Source organism: Frieseomelitta varia, unplaced genomic scaffold (assembly GCF_011392965.1).
Source record: "Frieseomelitta varia isolate USP_RPSP 00005682 unplaced genomic scaffold, Fvar_1.2 scaffold_326, whole genome shotgun sequence".
Taxonomy (NCBI): Eukaryota; Metazoa; Arthropoda; class Insecta; order Hymenoptera; family Apidae; genus Frieseomelitta; species Frieseomelitta varia.
Window position 1 is genome coordinate 743,123 of NW_025110064.1, and position 15,926 is coordinate 759,048.

A 15,926-nucleotide genomic window follows, 5' to 3' on the forward strand; every position below is an offset into this window, starting at 1 on the left:
AAATTTGGAAAAATTCCAATATTTCAGATATTAGAGGGTATTGAGTTTTACCCAGACCATAAAATAAATAATACTTTAATGTATTATCGTCATTTAAAAAATTTTTTTTCTGTTAAAATTTAATATTATAATATTAATATAATATTGTTTAATAAAAGAATTGTTTTAATAAATTAATAATTTAATATAATTATAACATTGTTTAATGAAAGAATTGCTTTGATTTTTATAATTATATTCAGTTCAGAGTTATTTCATTTTGAGATTCTGACTTTATCCCAGGTTTTTATATATGTATATTAATTGATATGTATATTAATATAGAATATAAATCCTGTAATTTAAATGTTGTAAATATATTAGTAACTTATAACTCCCCCAAATATATTGATTTTTAAATTTCTATCACTTGCAATTAGATAAATAGTCTTTTAATAACTTAAATGGTAGAAACGAATGCGGAATATTGAGTACAAATCAATAGTCACGTTGGCATCCCGAACGTCTTTATTATTAGGATTACTTCTACTATTTCCAAGAGAAATGGGGGAATTTACCAATAATTCACACAATCATAGCGTTCCTTTCGTACTATGGTTCAACGTTTTGATTAAAAATACTTTCGAAATTGAAAATCATACCACTAAACGTTGTGCAATTGAAGAATTATTTATTCGAATCGTTTATCCATCAATAAATTTAAAGATAAACAAAATGAATAATTTGCTATCCATTATAAAATGTCTTGCGTTATGTTCTCATAAAATATTCATGTGTAAAGATATGTTATATGATTATTGAAAACCTTGCAATTCAACAAATTAAGTAAGCATAGATAGATAAATGTGAAAAATTTGAAATATGATTTACGCTTTTGCACATGGACAGCATTTTGTAAATGAGTGTCATTCTACATTCTTTCAATACTTTTCAAACAAAATTTTACATTTAATATTTAATCATTATTATTATTACTATCCTGAATAAGACTGTTACTATTATTACCCTAAATAGAGTTTTTTTCATCTGCGTGTATATTGATATCATAAGTATATGAATAATTATAAATATATAGCTATATATACATTTGAATAATAAGTCAAGCAACTAAAAGGTGATTTTTTTATGAAAAAATAAGAAAAAATTGTAGAATAAAATTTTTTTATTTGAGATTTCGTTTTCGAGAAAAGTTTGAAAATTAGTTGAATCCTACTATACTTGAGTTTAATTAATTTTAAACGAGAAAAAGATAATTAACAGGGGATTATTCTATGTGCAAAAATAAATAAAAAATGTAGAATAAAATTTTTTCACTTAAAACTTCGTCTTTAAGAAAATAGACTTTGAATATGTTTCATTAAAAACTGCTTAAAATACACATGATAAATTTTCAAACTCAATTTTCTACATTTTTTACTTATATTCACATACCGAACTTCTATTAATTGTTCCTTTCTGTCACGTCTTGAATGTCAGATTCAAATATACTCGATAAATCATCAAACTCAATTTTTTCGAAAACGAAGTCTTAAATCAAGAAGTTTGTTCTTTATCTCTTCACAAGGAATCACTTTCTACCCGCTCGACACATCATTCAACTACATCCTGCATGTAGCTACATATAACCCGATAACATTTTTTAAAATCATTTTGCTTATTACTATATTCCTATCTGCGACGGAATCACCTACTTTTCTTCATTACGATAAAAGCCACTCTTGCAACGCAGATACTGACCTTTCGTTTCAGTTCCTATGCTCATCTTCAAACGACACTCGAAACTATCTTTCGATATTTACCGCTAACAATAAACACAAAGTCATCTCATCGCGCTCATTCGCCAGCAACAACAGAGCAGAAGTAGTTGAAAACAAAATCCAAAACAAAAAACTCACCTGAAAGATGGTAACCTTCTTCAGTACGGACAGATTCACGTGTAACGCCAACTCGGTCTTCAGTTTGTCCGGAAGTAAGCCAAGCGCGGTGTTGATGTCACCGCCGCCTTGTATCCTTCCTCGTGACCAACTGTAGTCGTACCACCTGAGCACCCGCCTCTTCATGCCACCCGGCACTTTATGGTGTCTCATATAAGTCTTGGCGCCGTCTAGCAATCTCTCGAACTCCAGCCGATTTGCGTTTCGATTGGTGATCACGTTCCCGACTTGTCCGACGATCGTCGCGAATATGAAGACGCCGATCAGGTAGCTGACTATCGTGAAGACGTACCTACGGATCAGGAAGCGAGAAAAAAGAGCCGATCAGTCCAAGGAGGATGTGATCAGTGTCCTCGGTTCATGGACGAGCGGCCCCCGCCGGAGCCTTTCTCCTCTTTCTTTCTTTCTTTCTCTCTCTCTCTCTCTTTCTCTCTCTTTCTCTCTCTTTCTTTCTTTCTTTCTTTCTTTCTTTCTCTCTTTTTTCGTTTCTCTCTCCTCCTATATCTCCTCTCGTTCGTTCGTCCTTCTTTCGTTCCGTTCTTATCCTCCCTCTCACGTTCAGCTTGCTCCAACGACTGTGCCGCCTGCCCTCTTCGTTCATTTACACCCCGATCCTGACCCGTTCGCATACACGTGACACGCTACATTCCACGCTCAGAAAAATGCTGGCATTCAGAGGGATCGCAACGTGACTTTTATGATCCGCGAGATCTGAATTTTTAGAGGATCTCCTCCTTCCGCTTGGAGCTCCGAGCTTCAACCGTAATGTTACAGTCAATGAACGCCATTCTGCTTTCGTACATCGTGCTTTCGCAGTACGAATCGTTCATTTCATGAAATATTCACGAGGTATATTCTGTCGAATCTGGATTCTTTTGTCTTTTCACGTATATAATATTGATGCTAACGTTTTGGAAAGAGTAAATTTATCGGTCTTCTCAGTTTTTAATCGTGTCATCCATAATGTGACCTGAGCAATGATTTTGATTGAGTTTGATGTGAATTTTGTCATGAAGGAACCTCGTGTGCAAAATATACAACAGAATCGCAGGCGCATAATCTACAAGTGAAGATAAAGAAAAATATTATATGAAGTTTGTTTGTGAACACTTTGTTAGAAAATTATAGGCAAATATTGAACGTTGCTTGAATGTGTCTGTATTTAACAGATATTTTTTAATGCACGAGGATCATTGGAAATTTAAATATTCAATGAGTTCTTCTGCAATAATTTATTATTACATTTTGTATTTTTTGAGAATTTTGCTACATCCCGATAAAAGAATTATTAATTTGTCGAATTAATTCCTTTGTTTATTCGTTGAATTAATTGTTTTGTTTAGAATTATATAAGTAGACATTAAAGAGTGAGAACCAAATTTCGAATCTGCTGCTACGCACATATTCAATACTTCACTGTTACTTTCTGACAAAGTGTATATGAACAAGCTTCATATAATATTTTTCTCTTATTTTCATTTGTAGTTTGTGCTTTCATAATTTTGTCGGACAAATAGAATCTATACGAATCAACGTACAGAAATAGTTTCGCAAATATCTATTCAAGAATTTAATTAAACATATACAGATTAACATTATTATTTGTATTATTTAAAGATATATTTACATTATACGAGTATATTAAAGACACTTCTAAACCACTAAATTTGTAAGATCTGCAAAATTTATTCTTTGTTAACACTTTTGCTTATTCTTTCAGCTTCTACTTTTTGAATTTTATATTCCATATAAATGAAAATCGAATATTACACAATCTATCTATTAGTTGTCAAAGAATGGAATCAAAATGATATATCGCAAATTCATACAATCATTACAGCCTATTACTTAAGGAATCATAAATAAATGTACATATTAATTTCATTTAAAAATTTTACGACGTTACTTTTAAATCCACGTTTCTCCAGGCATAGAAAATTTTCTAAATCACAGCAAAAGAAATATTATTGAAACAATTCTTTAAATATGTCACACACGAGGTAACACTCATGGCAATGACAATGTTTCAACAAATTTGATCTCGTCTACATTGTTCAAAAAATCTGAAACTTCTTTGGCAAATTCACAAGATCTCTTTCCGCGTGTAACCTGTCATCTTCCATAGTCTTTGTTCCGATTGACGATGACGTACATTTTTCTGAGCAATTTCTTATCATTTACCAATGTTCTCCCTTTCTCGCGCTTAGATCACACGTAACCATTCAGACGTGCTTTTCCATTTGCCATTTGCATCAACCACACACGCCTACACACGCATATGTACAACATACACACAGAGACAAGGAGGCAGGTTCGTACGTTTCTTTCTCTTCTTTTTTTTTTTTTTTTAAACTTCCTTCCTTTCTTTTTCTTTAGAGGAAAATTCTCATCCACCCACTTTCCTTTTTCCTCCTTTCGTCCCCGAAAATTCTCGTACTTCCGATGACCTGGAGCGTGTCCGCGCTCCGCGCTCTTTAGACTTTGTCTCCCCGCTTTTATACTCTCCGGCCATTCGTACTCTTCATTCCCACATCCTTTTATTGTCGTCAAGCCAGCGGTGGCTTCCTTTTCGCATGTCTATGAATTCACGAGCAAAATCACCTTCTTTCCCGATATATTAGAAACCTGTGATAATTCGTATTTATTGATCTTCAAATTCTATCACTATAATCAGAAAATAATCTTCTATACAACGTCTCAGTACTTTAAAATCCGATACGACGTAATGAATTACAATAACGCAAGAAGATTGAAGGAATCGAAAACCAATGACAATCCGTACGAGTTCGATCGATTTTCGTCGAGATATTCAATAACAGTCGCCAAGTATAGAGAAACTCGACAAACTATCCAGAGGAATCTCCGGGTCTGGCCCGAAGGCTTTGAGGTCAACGGCAAACGAGGAAGATTCGATTTGCGATTCGTCGGACTCTCCGGCTAACGGTAGATTAAATTTGACCCGTTCCGTGGATCCAAATTCTCTCGAGTGTGTCGATCGTACTCTAGCGCGTCGACTTTCTTGCTCTCGGGGCTTCGATTTCCCTCTCGAGCGTGCGGTGCTGCAAGTTCCTGGTCATTAAGCGGTCGCGTCGTTAGGCACGCTGCCAGGATCCAGAGAGTTTGGAAATACAAGTTAGGTCAGCTGGTACGGCCGCGAAGCACCGCGGCATAGGAAAAAGGGGATATTCGAGAGGAATATTTCGTCTTTTTTCTTTTTTCTCAAATTTTTTTTTTTCCCCAAACCGTCACGCTTCCAACCCTTCGTGTATCTTAATGATCGCGCGCGGGAAATCGTGGTTGGAAAACGCGGAAGCTATCAATTTGCCGGGCAGACACTCTGTTGGCGCGGTGAAAAATTAGTTCACGGCACGTCGTGCTTCGGGAAGACACTGTTCTGGACCGTGATTAAATTGTTTCGTAATTTAGTGGAGTTTGCCAGAAACGAGAAACGCGAACAGGTCGAGGAGGAACGCAAATGGTAGGCGGTCAATGGTGATCAGTTTGAAACTTATTGATTTTTTTAATATTGTAAAAAATATTAATATTCTTAATATTATTAAAATATTATTAAATTTATTGATTTTCTTAATATTATTTAAATATTGTAGAAAATGTTAATTTTCTTAATATTATTTAAATATTATTAAAAAAATTTATTGATTTTTTTAATATTATAGAAAATGTTAATTTTCTTAATATTATTAAAATATTATCAAGTTTATTGATTTTCTTAATATTATAGAAAATGTTAATTTTCTTAATATTATTTAAATATTATTAAATTTATTTTCTTAATATTATTAAAATATTATCAAATTTGTTGAGTTTCTTAATATTATAGAAAATGTTAATTTTCTTAATACTATTGAAATATTATCAAATTCGTTGATTTTTTTAATATTATAGAAAATGTTAATTTTCTTAATACTATTAAAATATTATCAAGTTTGTTGATTTTCTTAATATTATAGAAAATGTTAATTTTCTTAATATTATTTAAATATTATCAAGTTTATCGATTTTCTTAATATTATAGAAAATGTCAATTTTCTTAATATTATTAAAATATTATCAAGTTTATTGACTTTTTTAATGTTATTGAAAATGTTAAGTTTCTTAATATTATTAAAATATTATTAAGTTTATTGATTTTCTTAATATTATAGAAAATGTTAATTTTCATAACATTATTAAAATATTAAATTTATTGACTTTCTTAATGTTATTGAAAATGTTAATTTTCTTAATATTATTAAAATATTTTTAAGTTTATTGATTTTCTTAATATTATAGAAAATGTTAATTTTCTTAATATTGTTAATATATTATTAAATTTATTGATTTTCTTAATATCATAGAAAATCTTATTATAAAAAATTACGCGAGGCTAGATCCACCATGATTTTCAAGATTGAAGTCCTCTCTTTACAGCGACCTTTCAAAACTTTCTATACGACTTTTTCTTCTGTTTTATAGAATTTTTGATACTGAAATTGAATGGCGAATTCTTTCATTTAACTTCAATATTTAAGATTTAACAAAATGGTAAAAAAATCGCATTCAAAGAGATTCTTTTAAAAAAGAGAGTTCGATCTCTAAAATGATAGTGAAACTTACAAAAATGTAAATATTACAATTTTCTACAAAAAAATATACGATGTGAAATCATCTTTATGTTTAAAATGAGATCAAATGGAGCGTTTTATGATTCGTTTTTTTTCCCGTTCAAATTGAAAGTTTAAATCGAGCCATTTAACGTAAAAGTGTAAAACAAAACAGCTCATTTTTGGATAACAAGCTATGAAGTGTAAAAATTTCGTAAAATGCAGTAGTGTCGAACAACGTTACGTCTCTTTTACGTGAACTATTCTGAAGTTGTACTTTACAAAATTTCTACTTTGATTTAAATGGAAATTTCTACTTTAATTTAAATAGAATTTCTACTTTCTAATTTAAACAGAATGAAGTTTAAACTTTCGAAATGTGCGAAATTGGCGAAAAATTGACTTAGATCACTTTTGTATTAAATGCTTCAATTATTGACAATCTCTCATTGTCAATGGTTCAATTATGCTTTTCGCTATACGTAGGAGAATATACAAAACTGATCCAAATAAAGTATTATGCAAGCTTTTGTTTGAAAGAATAATTCTATTTTTTCCTTGTTTTCTTTCATAATTAAGTGATTCGGGGAGTTAATAAACTTTTCTCGTCTTTTTTTTTTTTTAAATATAAGGCGGTATTAATTTCTTAATTTTCTTTATCTACTTTTAGTAGATATAAAATAAATAGATAGTAGAAGTAAAATGTTTTTCAGCATAATATAAATTAATCAAATAATAAAAAATTAATGCCACTTTTCAGTCAAAAAAAAAAAAAAAAAAAAAAAAAAAAAAAGAAAATCGAGCGGATTTCGTCGTGTATGAAAGAGCTAGTCTCCTGAATCTCTTATCTCAAGAAAGAAACGAGAATACTTTATTTAAATTTTCTTATAACATTTTATTTAAATCATTCTGTATGTCAAAAGATTGTCATGGCTTTTGAAGGTGATTCTTCAAGTCAATTTTATACAATTTCCATCGATCCGCAAATATATACCCTTAGACAAAAAGATAGCATATTATGTGTTATCATTAGGTCCCATGGGTAGAATAGTAATCCTATAGTAATATAATATATATAAACGAACTAGATCTTATGTTGTTGGTTTTCATATTTATGAACAAAATATATGAAATATATGAAAGTCGGCGAAATGATAATATTTTTTGAAAGTTATGTTATTTATTATCTATTAAATTATTTATTATTTATTATCTATTAATTATTTATTATTTATTATTTATTATCTATTAAATTATTTATTATTTATTATTTATTATCTATTAATTTAATATTAAAAGATGCAGTATATTTTGTAATTCAATAATTCAAATAATTTAATATTTATCACTTCCAGCATCCGTTTTCGTAAGGAATGATATAATTTTCGAATAAAAATTGCAACTCTTGACGCCAAACGAATAATTTTTTGACATACTGTACAATCATGTTCTTAACTTATCGTCGGTAAAATTCAACGTTAATTTCGTTGAATTCAATATTAAATGGCAGAGATAGGAAATCTACATCATTTTCGATATGTTAACGAATGCAACTGAATGAATTGTTTTATTTCCTCCGCGGTTTCTATTTCAAAAAAGTTCCCCCGAGATGGAAACGCGACTACAGAGCAAAACAATATTGCTCGAGGAAATCTTACTTTTACAATCCCCGCAGCTACCACGGATGACGAGGATTAAGAACGAGGATCGCCAAGTTTTCATTCCTATTCAATTTCTGGCACAATATCCTGGCTGACCTTGACCAGAAACGCTAACCTCCGCCGTCTTACTCGAGCTCGATCTCCAATATTTTAATCAAAGCAATTTTCTCGTCTTCATCTCGCTGAAATTATTTTTCCAAGTGGCATGGCCAAGAGGCACGAAAGTAAGAAAGACCTCTCGAAGTGGCTCTTCCGTTCTGTGCGGCTGAAGGGTTTAGATTTAAATTTCGGGGCGATTGACCTTCCCTAGATCTATACGGAACGTTTTTCTCTCGCGTCGTTTCGACAAATTTCTATTCCCAGAAAATAGGTCGAACTTCATGATATATCGAAAGTATTTAATTACAACCATGATCTTGTTCCTTTTCGAATTTTGAAATTGATCTCTTATTTTATCCGCTTTCTGGTTTTGACAAATGTTTTCACAAATGTTTCACGCTCGTGCGATAAAACTGACAAGACAATTAATTGACTATCGAGTTGATTAAATTCTTGTGATTAAAATCGAATTTTGAAATTGATTCTTTTATCTTATTTGCTTTTCGATTTCGAGCTTCATTTTTTTTACAAATGTTTTATGGTTGTTCAATGAAACTGATGGGATTTTCAATTAAACTTTCGCGATTAGAAACGTTCCAAATAAATTTCTATGATATGTTTACATATCGATATTTTATTAGTGTTTTGTGACTAGTTCTCCATTGAACGATAATTATATTTAAATTTTGCTTGTTAGGCCAACTTCAAAAGTTTGTTAGAGGAACGTGTAATTTTATGAGGGGATGTAATGTAATTTTCCACCAGAAACTCTGGCAATTTATTGTACGAAAACTTTAATCTCAAAGGTCTTCAAGATTCAATTTTCGTACTGAAGTGAATTATTAAATTATTCTTTGATCTCAAGTCAATCTTTATCTGATTAAGGATTTAGAAGAATTGAATTTCTTTTGCTCGATGGCAATTAATTCTTCGTGGTCTAGCTTTCAAGATCGGTTGATTTCCAAGGTAGATTACAATAAAGCTTGGGATTACAATCATGCTAAACACGACCGTCGACTAACTTGATGCTTCTTGTCTAACTAGAATTCTGTACAAATGCAACGTTTATCTTCAACACGTAGAAGATGACCAAAATTTATTATAATAATCAGACTTAACTGTAACATACAAAATGTATAATTTCGATTTATATTAATATTTTCTTGCAAATTATCTTTCTGTCGCAAGTATTATACATCAAATAACAACATACTTTGCTGATTTTTATTTAAATAAATGTAGCATATTCGTTTAGTTTATATTTTTCTACTTTCTTCAATCAAGTGGATTTTAAAAAAATGAATTACAAGCCAATATCAAATTTTATTTGGAAAATTAAATTTCACTTAAGCATTAGTGACTGTTTAAGGTAGTTAAATGAGTTTAATGTAGTTGTGATATATTTGCTTTGTAAATATTCCTGTAATATGATAGAACAAACCATTTCCATGAATAAATGATATATCTTATTATCATAAAAAGGTTCAATACATTTAACAAACTTTTCCTAACATTTGTTCGAATGTGTATACATGTTTTTGTAAAATTCGTTCGTTAAAATTTGTTTTGTTTTTAAAATTGTTGAATAATTTTGTGCATTTTCTCGATAATTAAATGAAGTAAAACTTTTTTTTAATCAAAATAATTCCATCTTTATCGTGTGTTATCTGTTATGTGATTGAAAGAGAGATTCGAGACATAGGAAGACACCTTATTGCGAAAAGAACAGTTCAACTCGAGCAATATTACAAGGTTATGGATAACAATGCATTATATTATACTATCACAAAAACTTAAGGTATTTAATTTCATTTTGTATTTTACACTTTCTCTCATAGAGAGTAGCAATCACATTCAAGAATTCCAAAATTAAACAATAGTAAAACTTAAATATTTATCACTTACAGTGTTCAATACGATACCAGTTAAAGATTGACTAAAATAACATAACTACCAATACTTGTAAAAAGTTCAAACTTATCTCGTTTAGACTTCAGACGATGTAAAAATATTGTTCTTTCTCTGAAGCGCAAGTACTTTATGAAGTTTTCCATAGTATAGTCTGGATATTACTTGTCTAATATACTACTCTCAAAAAATAAAAATAAATCTGAACAGATTACAGTAAATTCGTAATATACAGAACTAAAGTGTAGTTAAAAGGGAAGAGCAATTTTCTAGGTGTAACTTTGTTATACAACTTGTAGAAGTTAATGAATAATGTGAATAAATGTTCGCGATTTCTCTAATTTTCAGTATTAGTGTACAGTTCTTTATTCTTACTAGTTCATTGAATTATATTGAATCGTTATATTTATATTTTAAAACCGTTATATTTATATTGAATCGTTATATTTATATTTTAAATATAAAATATTATAGTAAATATTATTATATTAAAATATTATAGTAAATATTTTATAGTAAAATATTATATAATGTTTCAACCTCTTGCGCTGGAATGACGTGTCACGCAGGACTGAGAATTTTTTGCTCCACAGTTGCAATATTTTCTCAGTTTTAAGTATATTTGAATATAACCGAGAAATATAAATAAATAAATTTATTACATCTTAGTAATTTCTATCCGGTGATATTACTCCAGCCCCAAATTTTATTTAAAAAGAAAGCGTACGAATTTAAAAAGAAAGCGTACACAGTGTTGGTCACTCGTTATGGTCCGCGAATCAATTGCCAGCGCAAAGAGTTAATACCTTATCGTTCCCTTCACGTCAATTTACACTTCAGCGTCACGAACGATTTTAAAATTATTGAAACTTATTAAAACTCGGATATCTTTCCTCGTTTAACCTTTAACAAAAAACAAAGTGTCAAATTTGACACGCACGTGTTACTGTCTGCCATTTGTCAAATAGTAATATTTCATTCTCGTATGAAACACAGTTCTCGATGTTACCCGAATGAATTTTCATGTTGCAAGATCATCTGTAGTCAATATCGAACTACAAAGTTTCGAGAAGCTAATTTTCAACTAGTATATATTAGCTACTAGTATACTAGCTGGTATATACTCGAGTCCGTCTCTAATGGCCAAATTGGCTCGAAGTGAAACAGACGACGAGCAATCAGACGGTCGGTACCGCGTTCAGCCATCGAGCGTTTTCCGCTCACTTCGTCGCTCTTTGTCCGCGGGAAACACAATGCGGCCGGCGAGCGAGCACCGCGTATTTCTCGACGTGTTACTAATTTGTTAGACGTGCAGTCCAGCCGGCGAACCCGCAGCTTTTCGTGGGAACGAGAGACTCGATCGCTGGTGGAAATTTACGCCGGAGGAGGACGAAAAAGACTGGCGAGAAGGACGAACCCGTGAGCTCTCGATTAATTTTATTTCTTCGGAAGCGGCCCGGCATCCGCCGCTTCTCGTTCGGCTACGGGTTTCATTAAAGCCAGTTGCGAAATATCGGGCTTATCCGTCGTCCCAACGTTTCATTCTCTTCGAAAATTTATTTCTCGAGAGAAGTTTATAGTTGCTGAGCATAGAGACTGATTTCGTGGTACATTCGTTGTTTTGCAGACTATGTTTTGCAGTCGAGAAAGAGGCCTATCATGAAACGAAATTTTGTGGAAAGGTGAGGCGAAGTTTTTTCAAAATTAAAAATCGAGAAACTCTTCGACACTCTTCATCGTGTATTTTCGTAACTGATTATTTCCTTTCAATATCTTTGGTTTTTTTATGTACATTTTTCGCTCAAAAGTCACTTCTCTAAGTAAGTAATTATTTTATTCAAAATATTATCCTTTATTATATTATCATAACATTGAAACTTCAATTAGTTATATTTGAAAATCAAAATAATTATAATGAGAAAAAATAATTATAAGTCAATTAGGAAAATGTAGAAAAAAAATGTTTTTTTCGTGTTTTCCAAATTGTAGTTTATCGAAGGATAAAATTGAGAAATTTTTTTTCAGGCACAATATAATTAATTTTGATACTGCAATAAAATAGTTTGATAAAAACTTCAATCCCCAGCCTTAACGTTTTGACCTCTTTCGTTAGTGACAAGTTAACTCATCATTGAACAATTTAAAAATTCTCAAAAGCAAGTTAATTCATCGTTAAAAGATTAAATTGATTAAAAGATCAAAAGGTTAAAGATTAAATTGACTTTATTCTGAAATATTTTTAAGTGACATCAACGTCATTATTCACAATACACACGGTCCTGTAAAATATCGATTTTGCCAATTTAACGTAACTCAACATTATTTCTCGAAAATGTTACGGATTATAAATTACATGCTTGCTATTATGCCTTAATTGATTAATTAAATGACAGTTATAAAGGTGTTAGATTACAAAAATAAAAGAAAATGAATTTACATTTGAAAGTATTCAAATAACGTAGAAAACGTAGAAAAAGAATAATTTTTATCTAAAGTCAAATCTTACTTGATAACTCCCACCATTTTCTATTCCCATATAACAGGCTACTCAATAGTTTCTGGTTTGAAATTAAGCCATCACATCGCTACAGAATGAGAAATTGTACAATCTGCAAGATTTCTATGGTAATAGCGCTCTTATCAAATTTAAACATAAATGGAAAAGAATTTTAGAAATTTTCTCAAAATTTTATTTTAACGATTCGTCGCTATTTTTTTGCATAATCTTTTGTTTATCTGCTATTACTAGAATTTCTTGTGATCAGTGGATCGTGTAAATTTCATACACGGTGATAAATTTGGTCGAATGTTAATTTATCGAGTTGAGCTGTGACAGTGAAAATAATCAAATTATAGATCTCTCTGTTTAATTCATTTTTTTTAAAATAATGCAGGTATTAATAATATGGAACTATTTTAATATCAAATTATATGTTATTTACATGCTAGGTCGTTGAATTCGTTTAAATACAAGCTACAATACTATTAAATCAAAAATATCAATTATCAAAAATTGACAATTATCGAAAAAAAAAATTGGAAATTTTTTTTTATTGTACTGTATCAGCTTTTGTTAAAAACATTTATTATCGCAGTACTTGGAAAATCGTGAAAAGTATTACGTGAGACACCTTGTATATGTGTGATAAATGTAACATTTCGTTTTAAACTTTTTTTTCAGTATTCTCTTCCCATTCTATTTCCCATAACAATGCAGTAGAGAGCAGCCGTTCGTTCGAACGAAAAAAAATTTTTACAACAGACAATACATAATACTGATTTGAGAAATTCAACTCCTGCATCGAATAAGAATAATTTTTCAAGTTGAAATTTCTAAACAAAATGTTGCTCGACTTTTTGAAATTCTCGAGAACGCCAACTCTCGTGTATATATATATATATATATATATAAAATAAATTCTCCGACCCAATCCTGAAATAAATTCTCGACCCCGTTTCTCTCCTAATAACACCTTCGACGAAGTACATTTTCGAAATATCGAAACTCGTCGTACAACCGATTGAAGGGACAAATGAAAATTTGAGGATAAAAGAGGAAGGTTTCCTCCGAGGCAGTCGATGCGCGATAGAATATTCGCTGGGATATTATTCAAATTAGGTGGCACCGACTGTCGTCGGCCGCAGACTGGGACCGTTTGCAATAGGGCTAGGCCGGAATTCCAAATGCCAGCAATAAAGGATGGTTCTCAGCGTTCCGACCAGAACATTCCCCTTGTCGTCGATATGCGTCCAACTGCACGCTCGAATATCTCTTGACTGAAAACTTCCGCTTCCGTCTTTAATCCGCCTTCTTCAGTTCCCTTTCTCTCTCTTCCAAGGCAGCAGTCCCCTTCAGAGGTTTGTGAATTACCGTGATATCTCTTTCTTTAAAAAAACATTGTGCTACAGTTGTGCCTTTCTCTTCTTAATTTTTCTCTTTCAATGGATTCTTTCCACTTGTTTCTTAAAGAACTTTTCTTAAAAGTTTCTGCGCTGTTGTTATTTAAGCATAAGGTAAACAAAGAATAATTGGCATTGTTTTCAACTGAGCCGATGGATTCTGAAAAACGTTTACAATCGGATTACATTGTTCAATCAGATTTCTTTCCTTTCCTTGTTCCATTCTTAGTGAAAGGTAATTAGTAAATTAATGAATTCTTCTTACTTTTTTCGTTGGAAAATGAGTGTAAAATTGTAATTGCAATATTGTTCGGTTTTGTTACAATAAATTCATTATTTATTAATTGATATTAATTCTCGCAGTTTATTTAGAGATCAATAAAGAAGAAATCTAATATTTTTTACATTTATAACGCGTTTCAATTCCAATGTTTTAAATTAATAACATTCCCAGGAAGAAAATATCTTCGCTTCTTCACTAGGTATGTACATACTGTAAAAACTGAAAATAAAATGAATGGTTTTAAAAAGCAGAGGCATCGAGTTTTAAAAAAATTTTGTACGAGTTCTTCTCATGAAAGGCACTTCGAACATAGGAAATTTTATGTTTGAACACTTTCACACGAACGACTATGTATTTGTATAGCTGTATTTTTCAATAGCACTTCATCTGCTAACCGATCGAGACGGATTACAGTAAATGTATTAGCTTCGTGCGTTTAGAAGATTCTTCGCTGTTATTGGACACTTCATTCGACGTTTCGATACGTTATATTTCCAATGTATGTATATTTTAAATTTAAAGATGCTGAATGAGGGAGAAAAACGATTTAAAGAAGGGTATTCGACTGAATTTCACATATAAGTATAAAGATTCATATAACTCATTTTCATACAACTCATGAATTGTCGAAACTGAGATTTCATATTTCGAATTCTATCATTTCTTTTCATAATACTTATCATTGATTTGGAAAAATGTTGATTATATTCATAAATATTCTTGGTAATAAATAATAATAAATAATAATAATAAAATATCCTTAAAATAATAATAATAAATAATAATAAAATATTCTTAAAATAATAATTAATAATAATAATAAAATATCCTTAAAATAACAATAATAAATAATGATAATAAAATATGCTTAAAATAATAATAATAATAAAATATTCTTAAAATAATAATAATTAATAATAATAATAAAATATCCTTAAAATAATAATAATAAATAATGATAATAAAATATCCTTAAAATAATAATAATAAATATTCATAAATATCCTCAGTCACTAGCAATTAACAATAAAATAATTCCATGTTTCTAAGTTTGAGATCACAATTCGATATGAAGGTTTCAAGAATTATAACATTACTTTATTTGTAATTTATTAAAAATTATTGTGCAATAGAGATTCGTCGATCACGAGCACGAAAATGAAAATAATAAAATTCCTATCTGCTCGAATTGTGGAAAACGGAGAGCTTAACTTTTATCTCGTTAATTTATTCCCCATTTAGTCCGCGATCGTTCGTTGTCCGCGTGGTTCTGTTCTATATTTCGTTCGAAATTGCCTCGATATAATCTTCATAAAAGCAACACGGTTCGGTGAAAAACACGATCAGTTCCATTCACCCGTTATTTCAGTAACGTCAGTTCAATTACGAATCATTGAGCATCAATATTTTGTAATAATTTCCGGAACAATACAAAAAAAAAAAATCAACGTCCTTCGTTATCCTGTCTTGTTAAATAATTATTTCCATTATTATATTATACAGGATTGTCTAATAATTTTGCCCACTTTGAGTATTT

At 30.5% G+C, this 15,926-nt stretch overlaps 1 protein-coding gene across 1 annotated transcript in view; it reads right to left on the reverse strand.

The window, feature by feature from the left end:
* Positions 1-2,440, reverse strand: part of LOC122530073 — a 40,117-nt gene extending 37,677 nt beyond the window's left edge. The window contains exon 1 of the mRNA XM_043656722.1: positions 1,896-2,440. Coding sequence (XP_043512657.1) covers positions 1,896-2,087 — 192 coding nt within the window. The 5' untranslated portion in view covers positions 2,088-2,440. The remainder of the gene's footprint in view (positions 1-1,895) is intronic.
* Between the last annotated feature and the right edge of the window lie 13,486 nt (positions 2,441-15,926).